This window comes from Macaca mulatta, chromosome 6 (assembly GCF_049350105.2).
Source record: "Macaca mulatta isolate MMU2019108-1 chromosome 6, T2T-MMU8v2.0, whole genome shotgun sequence".
NCBI classification, from domain to species: domain Eukaryota; kingdom Metazoa; phylum Chordata; class Mammalia; order Primates; family Cercopithecidae; genus Macaca; species Macaca mulatta.
Window position 1 is genome coordinate 147,812,131 of NC_133411.1, and position 19,390 is coordinate 147,831,520.

At 51.3% G+C, this 19,390-nt stretch overlaps 1 protein-coding gene and 1 long non-coding RNA gene across 7 annotated transcripts in view; one reads left to right on the forward strand and one right to left on the reverse strand.

The window, feature by feature from the left end:
• Positions 1–1,535: 1,535 nt before the first annotated feature.
• The window catches only part of SIL1 (SIL1 nucleotide exchange factor), a 241,414-nt gene continuing 223,559 nt past the window's right edge, over positions 1,536–19,390 (reverse strand). For 5 of the 6 annotated variants that reach the window (XM_015140990.3, XM_077937084.1, XM_001114098.5 and 2 more), the window contains 3 exons: positions 6,315–6,411; positions 5,692–5,856; positions 1,536–2,019 (listed from right to left, as the gene is read on the reverse strand). In XM_015140990.3, the coding sequence (XP_014996476.2) occupies positions 1,663–2,019; positions 5,692–5,856; positions 6,315–6,411 (619 nt within the window). In that variant the 3' untranslated portion in view covers positions 1,536–1,662. Of the gene's footprint in view, positions 2,020–5,691; positions 5,898–6,270; positions 6,412–19,390 lie in introns of all 6 variants that reach the window. The other variant, XM_077937085.1, reaches the window with a different exon arrangement.
• Positions 8,274–19,274, forward strand: LOC114679026 (uncharacterized). Its single transcript, XR_003730736.2, has 3 exons — positions 8,274–9,829; positions 17,009–17,104; positions 18,224–19,274. It is a non-coding gene; the product is annotated as an uncharacterized LOC114679026 (long non-coding RNA).

The window sequence follows — 19,390 nt, forward strand, 5'->3', positions numbered from 1 at the left end:
CCCCTTGACCCTGGCCTCATCCAGAGGCTGGCACCTCCTGTCTGAACCCTGCCTGCCCTGTTGTGGCCACACATGCCCGGACACTTTTCCTGGTCCTCCCTCTGCTACCCGTCAATTCAACATCGTCCCCTTCTCAGCCTCCTGTTCAAGCCTCCCACAGCACCATCAGCACCGCAAGCCCACCACTTCCCCACAGGCAGATCACTTGGCCTCTCTGAACCATGATTTCCTCATCTGTAAAATCTACTTTGAAGGCTCCTGCAAGGCTGTAAAGGCAGCAGGTACCCAACGGCTGGCAGACTGCAAGTCTGATCCCCACTCTGCCCGAGCTGCGAGGCCTAGCGCCCTGGGGAAGCTGTTACTCCAGCCTCAGCCTGGGCTCCTGCCTCCTGCCTGCCCTGCTGGGATGGGCTCCGTGCAGGCCATGGCTCTGCTCTGAGCTTTCTAGGTGTCGTGTTGCAGCAAGAGGTGAGCAGGAGAAGGGCTGAGAAGAGCCAGGTGGCCAAGCAAAGGGACTGCAGGGAAGGCCAACTGCTGACCCCATGTTTTTCTGGGCCTCGGTGTGCCCTCAGCTCAGTAAAACTGAGATTTCTACAAGCGAGGCCTAGAGCCAGGGAGAGGAGAGTCCTGACCCAAACTGGTCCTCTGGACTTTACCACCTGGAGCCCGGAGGGGCTGCCTGGGCCTGCAGGAGCGAGCCTCTGGCGCACTGGGAAAAGCTGAGAAACAAACACACCAGAATCAGAGTCTGAAAAGCCCAGAACCCGGGTTGCCATGGCAACCTGCAGCCAGCTCCAGCCCAGCACTCCGCCAGCCTGGGTGGGGGCCGGGACTCGCCAGGCACAGCTGCTCCCACCTCTGAGGCCCCCTCCTTGGGCTTGGCCCTGCTTCTGCTTGGACACAGGAGTGGGGCAAGGCCACAGAGAGGCACCTCTGCCCTGTCAGGTGGGCCAGGCAGGCCTGGGCTCTCCTGGGCTCCCACTGCCAGCTTTCTCCCAGAGTCAGGCCCGGCCCCTTGGCCTCCAGAGTCCAGCACCTCTCAGCACCCCACCCCGGCATCCGCTGCTCCAGCACCCACCACTTCAGTAGCCGTCAAGCCCGTGAGCTGCCTGGGCCACCACAGCACCCCTGTGTACAGAGAGGCCTTGGGCTCCGGCCAGGTCAGCGACCTCAAAGCTGTTATATGGGCACCGGTAGAGGGGCAGTGAAATGATTCCCCGCCTTGCCTCACAGCTGGGGGATGCCAGCACTAGTGTGGCGCTTTCCACGTGATTTTTCTCTTTTAACGGCACTTCTTCTGACAGATGACGAAACAAGCTCAGAGCAATTAAGCAACTAACCAAGGTCACGGAGCTGCCGCTTGGTAAGAAGCAGAGACTTGCAACTCCTGGGCCCAGGCCCCTGCCCTGGAGCCTGTTCCTGGATGCCCTGGGCTGACCCCTGCACGTCACCAGGGCCCATCACCCAACTACTCACCTGACCCCCTGGCCACAGGGCTGTGCCCAGTCTACACAGACACACAGCAGACAGAGGACGGCCTTCAGGTTTCCATTTAATGGCCAAGCCAGCACTGCCAAGATGTCCTCCTGCCTGAAGAGCCCACCCACGCTGGCACTCCTCAGCCTCACTAGCAGCGTCCCAGTCCAGTCCTGGTGTGGGGCCTCATCTCAGCTCCTTCAGCAAGCTGTTGACAGAGCCCAGCAGCTCCCGGAAGTAGCCCTCGTCCTCACCGTCCTGCAGCTCCAGGCTGGCCAGCGCCTGGTATTCAACCTGCAGGCTGGCCAGTGTCCTGCTGAGCTGGGGGTCCTGACGGTAGTGGTCCCGGCAGGTGGCCAGGAGGACACCCAGTGTCTGTAGCACCTTTTCGCGGGCGTCATGCTCAGGCAGCGCCAGGAGGTGGGCCGTGATCTCGCACCAGCCCTGTTCCCGCAGGCCTGGCAGAAGGTGTACCTGGCGATACTGCTGCAGCTTCTCTGGGGACGTCTCCTGGGTCAGCTCAGCCTCCTCCTCGGCGAACATCTGCCATCCATCCACCACAGCCGTGGGCCAGGTAGGGTGGGGGTGGGGACAGAACACATGGGGAGCAGTTAGCTCACACCTGGCCAGCTCTGCCCTTCAGACACGAAGGCACAAGGCTGACCCCTGAGGGCCCACCTCTTCCTCCATCCCGAAGTCTGTCTGTCTATCCATTCATTCATCTACCAACAGAAACACCTGTGTGGTGGCAGGTGCTGGAGAAACCACGATGGAGATACAGTCTTGCCCTCAAGGAGCTTAGGGTCTAGCAGGAGAATGAAAATTAACTAATTCCCAAATAGCATGATAAAGGTAATCTAACAATGCAGCATGGAGGCAGACAGGCTGGCTTCAAATTCCTGCTCCACCACTGACTTGCTGAATGACCATGGCCAGCATTCAGCCTCCCTGAGACCCAATGCCATCACCTCTTAAGTGGAGAAACTCAGCCTGTCTGTAAAGTGCAGAAGCCCAGCTTCATCAGCAGAAGATAGTGGCAGCCAGCAGCCGGAAAGGCAACACCCGAACCCTGACAAGCAGGCAGGTTACCTGAAGGTCAGAGGTAGAGGGTGGGGAGGGTTGGGACGGGGCAGAGATTTCCCATGCAGCTGTACAAAGTGTGCCTGCGTCGAGAAAGGAGGAATGCCTGCCCTAACTCCAGGGGAGAATGAAGCACAGGGAAGATACACAAGGCAAGATGGAAGCCCAGGAGAAGACAAGGCCACCGTGGACCACCTGGTGCTTCCTGCGGTAGCAGGAAGCCGTGGGGCTCACTGGGGCTGGCAGAGGAAGCTGAGGAGGTGTGCGATCCTGCATCCTGGGACAGCAAAGGCTGAGAGGGACCCCCTGGTTCTTTCCTACTCCACCCCTCAGTCCTGCCAGCTTCGCCTCCAAAACACACCCCAATCCCGTCAGTTCCACCTTCATCCCCCGTGTCCTGCAGTCCACTGCCTCCTGCTCTCCCCCTCTCCTCCAGCCCCCAAATCCTCACAACCTGGCATCGCGGGTGATAAAGACGAAATCAATCCCTTTCCTGGGACTGCGAGGCTCTGCAGGCTCCGCCCCCACTGTGCGCAGCCTGGACCCACTCACACCCACTCCTGTCACTCTAACTCTCCCCTGGGGCCTCTGGAGGCGCAGCTCCCACTTCCAGGTGCGCCCCCACATGGCCCCACTCACTCCACGGCTCCCTGCACACCTCACCGCCACTGGCCGGCCTCCCCCGACTGGCCTTCTGCGCTCACATGCTGCTGTGGTTTGAATGCGTTTCCCTAGAAGTTCAAGTGTTGGAAGCTTAATTCCCACGGCAGCAGTATTAAGAGGAGCTGCCTAGGTCAGGAGGGCAGCGGGTTCCTTACGGGAGAGCGGCTGTTATTCTAGAAAGAAGCCCGGCCCAGCATGCTTTTTTCCACAAGTGCTGTTGCCCTCCCACCTTCCACAATGTCGCCATGCAGCACAAAGGCCCCCACCAGAGGCACCCACCCAATCGTGGATTTCCCAGCCTCGTGAATCATGAGCCAAAACTGCCTTTTCTTTATACATTATCCAGTCCAGGGTATTCTGTTAAAGCAGCAGCAGACAGACTACAACACACACTCAGGGCAATTCTCTGATAAACCTCTGCCTGAAAGCTCGGGGACAGCAGGGACTGCGGACTATTTCCCCAGCACCCGGCACAGCAGGCAGCACAGGCAGGCAGGGTCCCCCTGTGGCCCTTCAGCTCCTCAGATGTACCAGAGGCCATGGAATCCAAACCCCAGGCAGGCATCTCACCGCTGCAGAAGCCCAGATGCCAGGGCATGGTCTCTCAGTAGAGGTCCTGTCACAGGCCAAGGCACATACGAGGACTGCCTGGGGCCTGGCAGACCCCAGCACCCTGATGGGGTGTCACATTGCCCATGGGAATTCCACAGTCCTCGGCTGTCACGACAACGTGCTGCGGCGATCCCCCTGAGCTGCACGGTGCCCCTCCATCGTGGTGGACAGCTCATGTCCCTCCACCTTCAGGCAGCTCTGGACCCAGCCCTACTTTGGCTAGGTCTTCATTCTTTCTTAAGAGCTGCAAGAGGCTGGACTTAGTAACTCACGCCTGTAATTCCAATACTTTGGGAGGCTGAGGCAGGATTGCTTGAGCCCAGGAGTTCAAGACCAGCCTGAGCAACATAGTGAGACCCTGTTTACCAAAAATGAACAAAATTAGCCAGGCATGGTGGCATGGGCCTGTAGTCATAGCTACTCAGGGGGCTGAGGTGGGAGGATCACTTGAGTCTGGGAGGCAGAGGTTGCAGTGAGCCAAGATCACGCCGCTGGGTGACAGAGAGAGACCCTGTCTCAAAAAAAAGAGAAAAAAGAAATCACAAGAACAGAGAAGCCCTGACTGCCTCAGCCTACGTACAAGTCAGTCCTAAATCTCTCTGACTGGAACTCATCTGCTGTCCGCCCGGAAAGAAGGGGCCATTGCCGCACTGTTTGTAGAGAGATGCCAGTCCTCCCCTCCCCAATCATGTCAGCACCCCAAAGCTTCCAGAGGCAGGCTCCCAGGGCCGGCAGCCTCGGGGCAGCCTTGGCGAGCCTCCCTGCTGGTAGTGTGCTAGCAATGGGTGCCACAGTGCCCAGGATGCCAGGGCTGGGGACAGCAGGGACATACACCCAAGACACCAGAGAACAGAGCCCAGTTTCCCTGGGAAATGCCCAGCCAGCCTACATGTCCTTCATGTCCTTCTCCAGGCTCACTGGCCCCCTCCCAGAACCTGAACTGTGCCCGGGCCTTATTAATTGGATCTGAGCACCACATGGCTGCCTGCTGTTCTAAGAAACTGGATTTCTGCAGCTTGAACAAGAGAAGAGAGAGAAACAGACCGAGAGATAAGACAGGCAGAGAGAGTCAGAGAGCTGGGGAGAGAGAGACAGACAGAGGCAGCCACAGCCATCCCGACACTGCCTGGGAGAGAAGGCCTGGGGGAGGCGTGTGCAGAGCGGGGGGAGGGCCCAGCCTGGGAGAGAAGGCCTGGGGGAGGCGTGTGCAGAGCCAGGGGAGGGCCCAGCCTCTGCCATTCGGCAGCAGTTCCAGCGGCTGCCCAGCCCTGCTCCACTAGTCGGCATGCGGCTGTTCTGGGGAATGTGTGGCCCTAGAGAGGCAACTGAGGAAGCCCTGCCAATGCTCTCTGCAGCAGCTGAATTAAGAATCCAGGCCTGGCTGGTTTTCCTCTCTCCTCCTTAATTAAGATGCTTCTTCAAGCTTGCAAAGAGGGCCGGGCACCAAGTCTCCTCCCAAGTGGCAAGCAATTGGGTCCCTGGGACTCTCAAGGGCAGCCGCTCTGAGGCGCTGCCCAGAGTCAAAGCTCCCAGAGGAGGCACCTCCAAGTTTCTGGAATCCGAAGAGTCAGTGCCATTCGAAGGCGCTCCGGGCTGCTCCACCCCCTCAGCCTTTTGTCCCTTGGGGGCCCGGTCCTGGCTGCTCCAGGGCTTGCTCATGCTGAGTCCTCTGCCTGCACACTTGGCTGTGACCATGGCTGGCAAGGCCATCTCCCACTCATCAGCCCTCAGGTTTCAGCTAAGCCACCACATCTCACACAACATCCTCCCTGATGTCCCCAGTCTCTTCCATCTGTCTGTCCATCCATCCAGAAGCACACACAAAGCAAACGAGGAGACCGGGTGGGCCTGGGTACTCACCTTCTCCGTGACCAGGTCGTAGAGCAGCGTGACCACGCGCACGGCCAGCACCTCTGTGCCCTTCTCCTGCACCAGGCTCCTCAGAACCTGCAGCCCCCCGAGCTTCAGGAACTGCCTCTGGGCATAGGGGAAGTGGCGCAGCAGGGAGCACAGCGCAAACAGGACCTGGGGACAGAGACCCAGGGGCAGGTGAGAGGCCAAGTGAGCTGGACCTGCCCTGAGGTCCAGGGAAGGCAGACAGAGGTGCCCCAACCTAGTCCCCATTCCTCCCAGCCCCACCTAACACCTCAGTTACAGCTACACCCTAGAACCCAAGACTGTGAGGCCAGTAGAGACTCAGACACCTTCAACATTACCAAGTGAGTAAATGGGAGGTAAACAGAGACCAAGGGTGGGAGGCCAAGAGTAGGGCCCAAGGGCACACCACAGGAGCTGCCCACAGGCCTCTAGTCACCTCGGCACACTGCCATCTGCTTTAGTTTAGTGTAACCTCTCCCCCATGCCACCCAGCAGATGACGCTCAGGTCCCCAAGGTAACATGCATAGCCTGGACAGGAACCCTTTCCTTTCAGGCCCCACAGGCGTCCTGGGGGCCAGGCAGGCGGAAGGGCATGGAAACACACCTTCTTCTTTGCCGTGAGTGGCTGCTCCGTGGCCAGGATGACCAGAAGCTTCTGCAGGGCTCCCCCTTCAATGGCCTCCACCTGGACCTTGGGGTTGCTGGGGAAGAAGCACAGGAAAGCATGACTACCGTGCCCAGCCCAGGGATCGGGTGGTCAGGGAACTGAGCCCATGCCAGCCATCCTGGGCAGAAACAAGAACAATGGAGGTTCCCATGCAGGGCAAGTCAAACTCAGCTGGGGAAACAAAGACCAGCTGGCACAGACCCATGTGGGAACAGTGGCCCACAGCACAGGTGACAGGGCTGAGGGCTCCCATGCCAGCCCCCACTCCCCAGCAGCCAAGGGGCTGGAGTAGGCTGGAAGGTGACTCGCCTCTACTACTGCAAAGACATTTTGATGCCAAAGGTGCTCCTTCAGCGTCCCTCCCGTAGGAAGCCTTTCTTGGCGCTTCCCAAGCCAGTGCCAGATGTTCCTTCCTCCGTGACCCCAGGCACATCACACACTGGGGCAATTACTAATGGGTCTGTTCCCCTCTGGGTCTGCAGCCCGAAGGCCAGCGCCCCATCCCTCTCCTCTCCTGGGTCGGCACTCAGACTGCACATAGAAAATGCTTGTAGGAGAAGGCAGGAAGAAAGTGCAAGAGACAGGAGCCTCTGAATACCTAGGCAGATCCTAAAACAGAACCACCCAATGCCTCCCACTGGGCTCCCACTCTATAACAGCAGCTACTGTCAGCTTCTCTGCCCTGTATTCTCAGCACTCAGCACAGAGCCTGCCATGTCACAGGTCCTGGACAGTAGGGAATGAATGAATGAATGAATGAATGAATGAATGAATGGATGGATGGATGAATGAACTAACGAACGAACTAACGAACGAACAAACTAAGAACACGTGTACACAACCATGAACATATCAACAGAGAAACACACCGCACTAAAGTACTCAAAACCCTGAGCTGCCTCTGGAACTCCTCTCCCCATTCTGGGCTAGAGAAATAATGATGTGATTAAAACATTTCAGGCCCAGACCTCCCAGGGATGAGGGGGTCTGGCAGCCTTGGCAGCCCTGGGTCCATGCCCTGCCTGGCCTCTTCACATGATCAGCTTAAACGAGGTGCCCATGGGACCCTGGGAACTCCGGGCCTTACCCCAGGGTTCCCACAGTCAGGACCATGAAGGGATGAGGGGCCTGGCGGGGACCCCCATCAGGGCAGGGTGCCATGCAGGGGACAGGGCTGGGATCCCTAGCAGGATACCCTTTTGCAGGTTCCTTGCAAGATTGCATTAGCGATTAATTAAGGAGCAAGTGGCAAGCACAGAGACCGGATGGTCAGGCCCTTGGGCAGGTCAGGGCTTCCCTCTCAGCAGCCCACTTGTGAGGCCCCGAGAAGAGAGGGGACGGGCACACAAAAGCTTGAGGCCAGCAGCAGGTGAAGGGGCCAAGCCAGCAGTCAGATGGTGGCTGTCACACCCACCCAACTAGCCCACAAAGGACACTGCAGTCTACCAAAGCCACTACATGCCTCTGGCTGCCTGCCCTTAACATGACCACAAGCTCCTGGAGACCCAGAAAGCACCTGTTCCTCCTAACTCCCAACCCTCCTGGCCAGGGGGCCCTCACAGGGTCCTCGACAGTGAGCCAGGATATAAGGAAACAAAGACAAATCAGAAGGAGCTGGCTCCTGGTCCTAAACCCAGAAAAGACACACTGTGCCACTGTACAGGAGAGGGCCCGACACACAGCAGGCGTGCCCCCAAAGCTGGCTGAATGGAATGAAGATAGCTCCCCGCTTTTATTCCGACCAGGAACAAGCTTCAAGGTCCAGAGCAGACAGAGCACGCTGAGCCAGTTTTCTAAAGGGAAAGGCTCCTTTGGACCACGTGTCACTCTGTAGCCTCTCAGCCAGAAAGGAAGTACAGGGTGGGTGCCAGCCCATCCCACAGCAACTCCACCCCTGTGTCTGCAGAGCTGCCTGGAGATGGGCCAGAGTCCCTGGGGAAGGGAGGCTGACAGCTCCTCTCCAGATAGGCAGGGAGGCAGGAGCTGCTGCAGGGGGGCCTGGGAGCTGAGCTGCTCCCCTGCCCCCCCCAACTTGAGACAGGCAGCTGTTTCATCAAAGCATGAGCTAATTAGGGCTGTCTCTGCCATCATGTGCCTAAGGAACATTCACCCATGACAGGAGGGTCCAGGAAGAGAAGACGACCACTCTGAGAGATTCACACAAACATCAAATGCTGCCTCCCCAAGGGGGACTGCGAGATCTGACATCGCATCAGCCTTTGGGAGCACTGCCAAGGAGTCCCATCCCTCATGGGCCCTCGGAGCAGCAGAGACAAGGCCCTCCAAAGACAGCACAAAGCTCATCACAGCACCCCATCATCGCAGCCCCAGTTAATCACCCAGGGCTGGGCCACCAAAGCCCTTCCACTTGCTGCACTGGGACCAGGGCAAAGAGAAGTCCCTTCTTCAGAAGGTAGGCTGATGTGGGCCGGGAGCCACCCACAGCCAAGCCAGCAGCAGCCAGTCCCACCCACTCTGTCTCCCTCAGGCAGCTCTTCCCACTCCATTTCCAGTAGGAGAGAAGAGAGCTCCAACATGGGATAAGTAAACCGGAGAGAAAAGAGGAAGTCTGACCTTTTGTAAATTGCTGAAATCGGGTTCATAAGGCAATAAATTCATGTTTTCACCCACAGCAAGGTCCGTGGGTAGGGCAGGACCACGGCCAAACCTGGGCTGTGACAGTGCGCAGCCTTGGCAGCCCTGGGTCCATGCCCTGCCTGGCCTCTTCACATGATCAGCTTAAACGAGGTGCCCATGGGACCCTGGGAACTCCGGGCCTTACCCCAGGGTTCCCACAGCTTCAGGAGTTTCCTAAAAGGCCACCCTGTGAAGTGGCCTTTTAGGGCTGCCCAGGGAAGGGGTTGCAGAAACACAGCAGAGGAAGAGGGGGAAGATGAGGCCTGCGCCTCCAGCTGCTCCTCCGTCCATCCAGGCAGGGCCAGTAGAGCTGAGGGTTTCCTGAGCAATCTCCTGCCAAGGGCAGAATCTGCTCCCAGAAACAGACCCTCTCTCCACAGGCAGCTCCGCCTTGGGCTCTAAATGTGCACAGCCTGGGGCTGGGGGAGGCAACTACCAAAACAGCTCAGAGTGAGGCCTCTGGACATGCAGGGGCCAGGGCCTGGAGGACCCTTGCTGGGAATTTCATGAGCAATGGCTGATGACCTTGGGCAAATTTTCACCTGTGAGGCAGAGCTAGGACTACCCGTGTTAAAGACAGAATAGTTAATGAATGCCAAAATGCCACAGTGCTAGCCAATGCACTGTGGCCAAAAGATAATTACAGCAGGTTTACTACACGAAGAAGTCAGACCACATTCTTGAGAGCACAGCTTGATTCAGCCCGGATGCCTCGAGCACATATCACGTATGCCAGCCCCATCCTCCTCCAGCCTATGGACTCTGGACCAGAGCTGCAGCCCACCCCTGGAGGGGCCAGTCCTGCTGGCTGGAAGGTAGGTATCCTGACAGTTGGGGATCTGAGTGAGTTAAGAGGGCGGGGACCTGGCACGCCTCAAAGTGACATTAGTGGTGCTGGTGTGCTCAAAGTCAACAGAAGGATATTAAGGACGTAGCTCATCTCCGATGCGATAAATGAGAATAAACCTTGTTCAGGGCTAAGCCGGCTGGACTAAATAAATACCATTAGCACTTGGATTACTGGGATGTTCACAATCAGCAGGCAAGTCAGCTGTCTGTGTGCAGAGGGACGGCAGCAGCTGCTACTCTGTAAATCTTGCAGGGGGATGGGCTGGGGGTGGGGCGGGTTGCAAAAATGGAAGTGATTGCATTTGCAAAAACCAAAGAGTTTGGGTCAGGGTGACAGCAATTTGGGCAATCAGTCAAGAGTCAGAGGTCACAGTTTAGCTAACTGAAGCTGAGCATGTGTCTGGGTGGAGGGGGACTGAAGGAGCTGACCACAGGGAGGGCTGCCCAGCTCGGCCAGGGGGCCCAGGAGATTGCTGCCCAATACACACGCCAGGGCTGACTTCTCCACCCTTGGGCTCAGGACTAGCCACATAATTTTCAGGCCCAAGTGCAATATGAAAACGTGGGGCCTTTTGTTCAAGAATCATCAGAAATTTCAAGACAGTGAGAACAGAGCATGAAGCCAGGCTCGGGCCCTTTTGAGTGTGGGGTCCTGGGCCACTGCACAGGTGTCAGGGCCAGCAGGGCGTATGCACGGAAATTCTGCTCCAGGGTCAACCAGAAGGGCTGAAAAGGAAGTTTGAATTTCTGAAAAGGAGAACAACTGGAAAAGGCAGAGCTCTAGGATGGAAGTAAGGATGAGGGGGACTAGTTAGATGGGGGCCAAGGAAATGCTAAGGTGTAACTGAAGAGAGCTTCTGTGATTGAGACTGCCAGGCCAAACCAGGACACCAGAGGCACAGCAGAGGGATGTGCTCACTCACGAGTCCTCGTGACATTTCTCAGTGCAACAAATACTCTTTTCATTCCCTTATGACAGGAAAAAACTACCATTTTTCGTCTGAAATGCCTCTGAGATGATGCCATGCACTGAGGGCAGAGGGCACATCTCAGGCGTGTATGGGGCCAGGTTCAATCATTCACCTGATGAAGTGCATGCTCACCTTCTTGCCCAGAGAGAAAGATTTCCTCTGGTGGCCCCACCTTGCTTATGTCCTAATGTGTAGCCTCCATCATCTGGGAAAGCAAGAATTTGCAGGATGTGTAATCCTGAAATAGATGGGTTCAAGAGACAGCTATATTTGCCTGACATCCAGGGATGAGTGGGATTAGGGAATCAATCAGCTAAGATACAAACAACTGGCCAGGAGTGGTGGCTCACGCCTGTAATCCCAGCACTTTGGGAGGCTGAGGCGGGCACATCACTTGAGATCAAGAGTCTGAGACCGGCCTGGTCAACATGGTGAAACCCCGTCTCTACTAAAAATACAAAAGTTAGCTGGTGCGGTGGCAGGCGCCTGTAATCTCAGCTACTCAGGAGGCTGAGGCAGAAGAATCGCTTGAACTCAGGAGGTAGAGGTTTCAGCGAGCTGAGATCACGCCACCGCACTCCAGTCTGGGCAACAAAGCAAGACTCTGTCTCAAAAAAAAAAAAAAAAAAAAAAAAAGATACAATTACCGAATTGAGTAAGTTTAACAAAAAAAACACCATACAAATCTTCCACTGCAAAGTCAAGCTTCCAGGAATAACAAAACAAAACATGATCTGCGCATCACTTGAATGGTGGGACCTATATGGCCTCAGGAGTTCCATCTGGACACTGGGGAAGGGCAGGGCTATCATCTAACCCCTTCATGTACAGCCCCTAACTGGAAGCCGCCCACGTAAGCAACTATGAGACACCCACTCCTCACCACAGTAACAGCAACTCACGAGAGGGTCTCTAGAACCTCTTGACAAACAGACACACACACAAGACACACAGAGACACAATCATCTGCCCATCTTTGGGGAGATAAAGGGAACCTCAGAGGGAGGGGCAGCAAATGACCTTCCTGACGGACATCTGGTAGCTCTCCAACATAGCCCTGCATCACAGTCACCTGGGGCAGTTTATTTCCTGAAACCATTTCAGACTAGTGATGTAAAAAATTACAGAAAATAGGCCAGGTGTGGTGGCTTATGCCTGTAATCCCAGCACTTTGACAGGCTAAGGCGGGAGGACTGCTTGAGTCCAGGAGTTTGAAACTAGCCTGCACAGGGTGGTAAAATCCCCGTCTCTGCAAAAGTAAAAAAAAAAAAATAGCCGGGCAAGGTCATATGTGCCTATGGTCCCAGCTACTCGGGAGGCTGAGGTAGGAGGATCACTTGAGCCCAGGAGGTTGAGGCTGCAGTGAGCTATGGGCGACAGAGTGAGATTCCGTCTCTCTAAAGAAAAAAAAAATTACTGAAAAGTAATCACACAGAAAAATGACTTACTGAAAAGCTACAAGAATAGTAAATAAACTCCCATCCAGATTCACCAATTGTGGACATTTACCACAATTTTCTGTCTCTATTAATATTTACACAGATTTTCTTTTCCAAAATATTTGAGGGTAATTGAAGATATGAAGACCCTTTACCCCTAAACATATCAGTGTGAATGTCCTAAGAACATAACCAAAGTACAATGATCAAAATCAGGAAACTCACACTGACACAATAATCTATAGATATTTACTTAGATTCTGCCAACTGTCCCAATAATAGTCCTTCCCACCCCCCTTCCCTTCTTTTTTCTTTAAAAAAAAAAAACTTTTTTTTTTTTTTTTTTTAGATGGGGGTTCTCACAATATTGCCCAGGCTGGTCTTGAACTCCTGGCTTCAAGCAATCCTCCCGCCCCGGCTTCCTAAAGTGTTGGGATTACAGGTGTGAGCCACTGCACAGAGCCCTCTCAATAATATTCTTATTAGAAAAATAATTTTGATCCCACGTTCGATCTATGCCCACACGATGTACACAGCAGCCTGTCTCCTTGGACTCCTTTCATCTGGAACTCTTCCTTAGTCTTTGTCTTTCATGACACTGACATTTATGAAACGTGCAGGCCAGTGGTAGAATGTTTTTCAGTTTGGTTTTGTCCGATGTGTTCTCATGATTAGATTGAGGCTGCGGCTTTGGTAGGAATGCACAAACACAGTGCTGCATCTTTCTCAGTGTATCACACAGGAGGGCAAGTGATATCCGTAAGTCCCACGACTGGATGTTTTCTTTGAACACTTGGTTGTGGTGGTATCTGCCAGATTTCTCACTATAAAAATACTTTGTTCCCCTGAAATTAATATTTTGTGGGGAGACACTTTAAGATATGAAGACAGCCTATTCCTCATCAAACTTTCATGTAGTAGTTTTGGCAATCATTGACAATTCTTGATTAATTATTCCAGGTTAAGCATCATAAGTCCAAAAATCCAACATCCAAAATGCTCTAAAATCTGAAACTTTTTGGGCATCAACATGATGCTCAAAGGAAATGTTCACTGGAACATTTTGGATTTTGGATTTTTGGATCAGGGATGCTCAAGTGGTAAGTATATAATGCAAATATTCCAAAAACAAAACAACAACAAAAAAATCAAAATCCAAAACATTTCTAGTCTCAAGCATCTCTGATAAGGGATATTCAACCTGTACCACGATGTTTGTCAAATGATGATATTCAAACTCCTGTCTTTATCCTTCAAACTCCTATCTTTATTCTTCTTGCTTCTATCTTTATTTGCTGGCACTATACCTGAAAGAAGAGATTTTCCTTCTTTCCCATTTCTTCATTCATTCATTTATTGACATCAGTATGAATTAATAGATTCTTATTTAATCTATGGAATAGAATCAGTTTCTATCATTTACTTCAATGCTAAAATTATCCTTAATCACCAGGCCTCTTCATGCTGGCTTCTGTATCTTTTTAACATGTTTCCATCACCCTTTAATATTTTCTTACCTTCCAGCACAAGATGTTCTTGTACAAGATATTGCTCTTTTCCTATGCCAGCCATAGAATCAGCCATTTCTCCAAGGAACAATTGGAGCCCTTTTTGAAAATACAGATTCCAAGCCCTTCCCTTCATATACTAAATCATAATCTCAGAGAATGTGGCTCTGAAGACCTGATTTTTTCATAAATGCTACATGTGATTCCTATGTTCTGAGGACCAGCATTTGGGATAACTAGAGCCAATGCCCAACCTTTTATCCAGTACAGCATCTCTGGTAATTGGCAGCCCAGGACTTGAAGACTACATCATCAAACAAGGCAGCTTTATGCTAGTTTAAAACTCCTCCAACTGCCAGAAAAACATATTCTGACACTGAGCTAAAATCTGCTATCATGAAGCTTATACCCTCTGGTCCTAAGTCTACCCTTGAAGAAAGAAAGGGTTTCCTGATCCTGTCCAGATGGGTCAGCCCTTCTGAAAGCTGGGAGGAGCCAACCATCCAGAGAAAGCTCCCCTCTCACAATGTGGCCTCACGGGATTCTGCAGTCATTCTCAGGGTGACTCTTGAAACCCTCCACTTTCCTGACCCTGTTGACTTACTGACGAATCCCACAGTGGTGGTGCCCAAACCTACCCATAGGGATCCAGGCTGGACAACCCCCCACCCAGAGTCCAGTGGGCCTGGCTGCCTCTGCCCCAGGGCCATTCTGCCCCTAATGCCTCAGGCCATCTCTAGGTTTTTGGTAGCAGCCTCACAGAGCTTACAGTGGCCTGCCTAGGTCAAATCCCTAAAGGCTGCTCACATGATCTTCTGATGAGCCGGGGATCCCCAACATGGCTCTGAACCCAAGCACAGGGCTTCGATTTTATTCTTACTAAAGAATAAATATTGTCAGGAGGCAAAAAGCAAATTACAAATGGTATGGGTGATATGACACCATATATTTATTTCTGGGTGGTGAGATTTTTGTTTTAAACAAGGAATCTGAATTACTTATAAATTAGAAGTTTAATAACAATAAAATTTAAAATGCCACTTGGCTACCTAGACCCTTCCTCCTAGCCTGTCACTATTCTGTTGGATCCTCACTGTCATGTATCTCACATGGTTATCTCTTCCTGATCACTGCCATCTGTTCCCACGTCTTCACATGAGAACCAGAATGCAGGTTAGACAGGACAGAGTCTGCCACGAGCTCTTTGGCACATCACTACAGTGAAGGCTCTGTTGACACTGAACCATTTCTAAATAAACATTGATTAAGTCTGATTGTTCAAGCTGCTACAAATCTACATCTTTTTTTTTTCTTTTTTTGATTCAGAGTCCCACCTCACTCTGTCACCCAGGCTGGAGTGCAGTGATGCAATCTAAGCTCACTGCAAACTCTGCCTCCCAGAGCCTCAGCCTACCATATAGCTGGGACTACAGGCACACATCACGACGCTCACCACCACACCCAGTTTTGTGTGTGTGTGTGTGTGTGTGTGTCTGTCTGTGTGTGTGTTTTGTATTTTCAGTAGAGACAGGGTTTTGCCATGTTGGCCAGGCTGGTCTCGAACTCCTGGCCTCAAGTGATCTGCCCGCCTCGACCTCCCAAGTGCTGGGATTACAGGCACGAGCCACGGCACCCAGCCTCAAATCTACGTCTTTATCATCATTTCTCTATCTGATCTATTAGATTATTATGAGATCTGTCAAATGATTTCCTGAAATGCAGACTTCCTCTGTGTCTATTATACTGGCCTAATCTACCAGCCTGGCAAATCTTCTGAAAAAGAAAATTAGAATTGGGAGGGAACTTGAGAGAGTCCTCTGGGGTACTGATAATGTTACATTTCTGGATCTGGGTGGTGGTTACATGGGTGTGTCTACTTTCAATAATTCATCAAGGAGAATGTGTTAAACTTTTCTATATGGAGGGAGACGGGAGGGAGAATTTAAGCATTAAACTAGTCCAGCAAGACCTGGTTTTATGGAACTCACACTAACTCTAAGAAATGACCTCTTTTCTTTAAAAATACTCTTAAGTCACATCTCAAAAACTAGCTCTGTTATTTTGAAAACCAGAACAGTTGCCCATTGTGTCTCCTTGCCCCTCTCCCAATCCCTATAATGCCATAAAGATTCCTGCACACAGTTTGATGATGATGTCCCTAAGTTTCTGTTTGGCATTTAATTTTTCAGACCCTGTCTAATCTGGAGAAGCCAGTGGCTCATTATACTTTTTGTACACTCCTGGTCTCAAGTTCCACTTAACTCTATGTTTGTTTTACTTTCTGCAGGAAGGCCATTCTCCTTGAGAGAGAAGGCAGAGGCAAACAGAATGAGAGCAAGGACAGAGATACCCTCTCTGGCATCTGCTAAATCACCTGACTGAACCAGGTGGCCTAAAGCCTTCTTTGCCATCCCTCTCACTCTCAACAGTAGCGGCACAGGCGCCTTTGCTGTTCTTAGCGTTTCCCAGGTCTCACCCATCTGGTGCTCCTGACAGTGTTCTCGGAGGTTGCATCCTTCTTCTCTATTTGCTCTTGGTTACAGGTCCCGTTTTCATCTCTAGACAAAATCTCAGCTCGAACTGTGCCCCCTGCAGCCACGTGGGTCTCTTTAGGTGGCTCCCTGCTCCCTGCAGTAATCACTCGTGACTCTGTTAAGTACACTTCATTTTTCAAACTCTGAGTCATCCTTCCTTTTGAAGCTCCTGTTCAGACATCACATCTACTTTCTCCTGGACCCTCTGAAATTTACTTTCCCTAAAACTCAGAGGCAGAGAGTTTCACCTTCCCCTTTTTGCTTCTCCAAACACAGTCACTTTCTGCTGGGGTTCCCTAAACTTTTTTTTTTTTTTTTTTACCAGACAGATCCTTGTTGTTGCTCAGCATATAATTTCAGTGAAGCCCTTCTCCTTATTGCTTCCTTAACCTCCTGAGAGAGAAAACTGTCAGAAAAGAGAATTAAGAATTAAAGCAAGTGAAGAATTTATTGGTTTCTTTTTTTTTCTAGAAGCAGATTTTCAACTGCCCAGATACCCCATGCACCACACCATTTTGCTTCTGTGCCAGTTTTATGATTTCAATTGAGAAAGCCTCTTCTATACCGAGGGTAAAGAGGTGACAATTATCTCACAGTTGGTTGGTGGTTGGTTGGTTAGATTTTTGGTGGGCTAAAAGCCAATGACCTGGACTTTTTCCTTTTTTTTTTTTTTTTTTTTCCTCCACCAAAAAGCCCAAACCCAGAAAGCAAAAAACTAAGTGCGGCTCTGGAGTCAGAGAGACCTACGAGCAAGTCTGAGATTCTAGTGTTTTCAGCTGCGTGACTGAGGTAAGTTACTAAGCCTCTCTGGGCCTCAGTTTCTGCATTTGTAAAACCGGGATTAATAACAATAATATTTGTCTCATGGGATTGTTAGGGGATGAAATGTGATTTTATATACGTAAACACACACAGAGTTCCCGGCAAATGCCAAGCATTAGGATAACAGCTGTTTTTATCATAGTATGCCATTTAACAAAAACTATTATTTGTACTTTTCTGCTAAGACAGAATGCCAGGGTTTTCAGGCTTCTCAGAAGGGAGAGGAGCTATCTGTTTTGGGGGACAAAGAAGACCTCCCACTGAGTGGCCTTAGATTCTCATTCTCAGCTCCTCTGACTGGATAGACAAAGCCAGTACAGAAGGAATTCATGGGGGAGAAATGTAATTAACAAGCTAGAGGGAGAGACTGGGAGGAAGGATCAAAGCAGCTAATTAGAACTGGCTAAAGGGAGACCACAGGGTAGGGAAAATGGAAGAAAGCGGGCTAAAGAGAATTATCTGCAGCCTCTAATTATTCAAAGAATGTCCCTGAGTAATTGTCTCAGGCAGTCTGAGGGAGGCAAGGCAGGAGTAACAAGGTTAAGCAGAAGAAAATTTAGGCTAAAACATATGGGAGATTTTTCACACACTGAGATTTATCAACTTTATTAGAGAACGCAGAGGATGTTATTTTAGGTCTTCTAAACCAGTTGGTGGTATAACTATCCCCATGTCTCGTAGCTGGGGGACAGCAGAGGAGGCCAGACCCCGCAGGGGAAGAGGGGATCCAAGGCAATGGCCCAGACAATCCTTGCTCCAAGCTTATAGGCAACACACCTTGTCAACCGGCCCTTTGAGGCTCAGGAAAGAGCTTCCCTCCTCACTCAGATCTGCTCTCCCTCCAACCTCCACATCCCTCACCCTCCTTGTGTTCTGTCATAAACTTGATAAATGTGATAAATCTCACTGTGTGAAAAATCATCTCCTCAATCAGAGCCAGTGGAATCATGCAGGGCCTATTTTGCGTTTGCCACACAACTGTAGAAATGTTTATGAATGAGCCATCTCTTAATAGCAAAAGAAAAGGCAATGATCGTAGGACGGTCTATAGCTGAAAATGACAACACTGAAATACTTCGTTTACAGGATTTGGAAGTCGTATAGACTACAAATCTCTCTGCCGCGCAACATACATAACAAGTCCCCAAAATATCCTTTGTTTGCTGAGGTTTTGCTCAGATATTTAAGGTTCTGACAGTTTAAATATGGTGAACAATATGGTGAACCATCCAAATATTTTGCATCATTGGTATTTGGAAAGATCTTTAAGAACAATTAGTTCTAGTTCTGAGAGGCAAGTGCAGCACCCCGGCTCCCAGTTTTCCATGGGGGCGGATCAACATGGCCTCCTCAGCCAGCTCCATTTCACACGGAGTCTCAGGCCACCCACAGCATGGGTTTCCTGGGCCTGGTCACTTGGCTCACACTGTTACAGAGAAGGAAACTGGGCAGATCCACTGACTCCTCAGCCAGGTGCATGGTTCACCAGGTCTCACTGGAGGCTGAGAAAAATACAGAGCTTCCCCTAATGCAGGAGCAACACTGGGACGCCTGACCTTGCTCAAGGCCCTTTGACCTGACTCACCAGATGCTCGAATGGGAACCTAAAGGAAAGTGGAGACTTCCCATTCTGTGGACATCTTTAAGAACTGGAGAAAAGTTCCAATTACTTACAGCTTCAAGGGACAGAATGATGGATGGCTTCGTTTGTGAACATGCTATTTGTCTGAGGCTCTTTGTCCAGTCAGCTGGTTGCCAAATACTGATCACGCCCAGTGTGCACAGGGGCCTCAGCTAAGAGTACCAGCGCTAGAGCAAAGAAAGAACATAGTTCCCGTCTCTATCAGAAGAAATTAACAGCCGACAGAGATGCGCAGAGAGTCACTCTGAGAGAAGCCACTGGGTGCGAGGGTTGTCTGAAAAATGGAGGAGCTGAGCAAGAGGGCATGCTGGAAGAATGACCTTGACAAGATCAAAAGTTATTAAAATAGGAGGAGGAAGGCTAAACTTCTGTATGTACTGCCCAACTGAAGGCAGATGAAAACCTACTTTTTTTCCCCAAAAGAAAATGTTAAGAATCACCTTCCACAGACTCTTTTAACTCTATTTCTGATAAATCATTAAAAGGCCTTCTGCTGGAATCATTCCAATGCTAAAGAAAAAGTTACACTCATAAAATAGTTAATGTCAAAATGTAAATGGTTTGTTTAAGATTCAGCAATTGTTGCTGAATCAAACACAAAATCTCTATGG